This window comes from Centruroides sculpturatus, unplaced genomic scaffold, assembly GCF_000671375.1.
Source record: "Centruroides sculpturatus isolate CEXI.00-Female unplaced genomic scaffold, Cexi_2.0 scaffold1737, whole genome shotgun sequence".
In the NCBI taxonomy this organism is placed as follows: domain Eukaryota; kingdom Metazoa; phylum Arthropoda; class Arachnida; order Scorpiones; family Buthidae; genus Centruroides; species Centruroides sculpturatus.
Window position 1 is genome coordinate 1 of NW_019385959.1, and position 1,755 is coordinate 1,755.

The following is a 1,755-nucleotide window of genomic DNA, read 5'->3' on the forward strand; positions in this document are numbered from 1 at the left end:
GAAAAAAAACGAACTGACTTTTTGAACAACCCAATAGTTTTGAAACGCCCTGTATATATACATTTGGAAAGTTGCTTTATGGTAAATAAATGGGCACAGGACTTTATTTTATTTATATTGGTGCTGTATAGAAATTATTATTTTGTTGTTTTAACATTATATTTACAGAAGTTATTTTGAAAGTTAAAAGTTTTGATACTAAGGACTGATTGCATGAGTTTTAATTTTAAGGTTAAATGCACTTTAAGCCACAGAAATATTTTCAACACATTGAAGAGTGTTAATCTTTGAGAGACTGCTAGCTAAGTTGATGGGCTGATTTTGTTGGTTAAAATTTATTCTATAGATTAGCAAAGAAAACAAGGTGGCTAATCAGCTTTGGTTTTGATGTGGAATAATCTTCATTTAGATTATTTAAATGAAGTTTACTCTAATATTGACAGAATATTTATAAAAAATCAGATCTTATAATAAGTTTCAAGAATTGATTTTGATTTAAAAAGCTACAGTTTTATGTTAATTGTCAGAGTTAAGTGACTTGCACTTTATATAACATAAAAATTAATAATTTCTTATTATACAGTATGTATACGGTGTTAAAATATTGTAAATAGTATCTGCCAAATAAACAAATATATATTTTTGCCTAAATTCCAATCTATCCCATGCTTTCACTTCTCCATCTTGTGTACCATTACTCTTAATTAATTTAGAATATTTGAATGTTGTTTTTTCTTTAATAGGAATGTTCTCTTTCTCTCCAGTACATTGAATGTGGGTGCAAAAATGCAGTCAGAGGGCACTGTTGAGTTTGGCGGATGAAAACACTTTGCTGGCTTGAATCGTCATTCCCAGCATGGATTTTGAGCAACATGCATCATTACACCAATGCGGGGCTTGCCAACATGCAATTTGTTTATGGGGCTGGCAAGGAAATAGAGCTGTTGCTCAAAGGATGTACATGGAGCGATTTCCACGCACAACTCGTGATGAAGACATTCAAATGTTCGGCAATTCAGCAGATTCCTACCCAGAAATTGCTCCAAGTACAGTAAATCCTTTGAGCAGCAGCTCCATTTCCTTGCACAGCCTCATACATGAAATGCATGTTGGCAAGCTCTGCATTGGTGTAACAATGCATGTTGCTGAAAATCCTTGTTGGGAATGACAATTCAAGCCAGCAAAGCGCTTTCATCCGTTGAACTCAACAGCGCCCTTTCACTGCATTTCTTCACCCACATTCCTATACGAAATCTGCTTAGTTAGGTCCCCTCTGCTTGCCTTTACATTTCTGACATATATATTGGGTTGTTCGGAAAAGTAATTTTTGTTTTTTTTTTTTAGTCTAGACTAGACAGATTAGTCTTATTTTTCCCACCATTTTCATTCTAAACCTTATTATCATTATATGTTTTGACAGCTAGCATTTTAAGGCTTATTTGTAAAAAATTTTGTTTGATTTTGTACAATTGTTTATTTTTTGTGTCCCATCAAATATGGAAGATCGAAAGCAGCATTTTTGGCATATTTTGCTCTTTTATTACCGAAAATATAAGAATGCTGTTCAAGCGAGAAAAAATTGTGTGACGTGTATGGAGAAGATGTATTGACAGAATGACAGTACCAAAACTGGTTTGCAAAATTTCGTTCTGTCAATTTCAATATTGAAGATGAACCATGTTCTGGATGGCCAGTTGAAGCCAATGAAAACAAAATAAAGGTACTGATTGAAGCAAACTGCCAAATAACAACACC

At 33.3% G+C, this 1,755-nt stretch overlaps 1 protein-coding gene across 1 annotated transcript in view; it reads left to right on the forward strand.

Moving 5' to 3' along the window:
* Positions 1 to 856: 856 nt before the first annotated feature.
* Positions 857 to 1,755, forward strand: part of LOC111612811 (vacuolar protein sorting-associated protein 13D-like) — a 132,431-nt gene continuing 131,532 nt past the window's right edge. The window contains exon 1 of the mRNA XM_023354068.1: positions 857 to 1,051. Coding sequence (XP_023209836.1) covers positions 857 to 1,051 — 195 coding nt within the window. The remainder of the gene's footprint in view (positions 1,052 to 1,755) is intronic.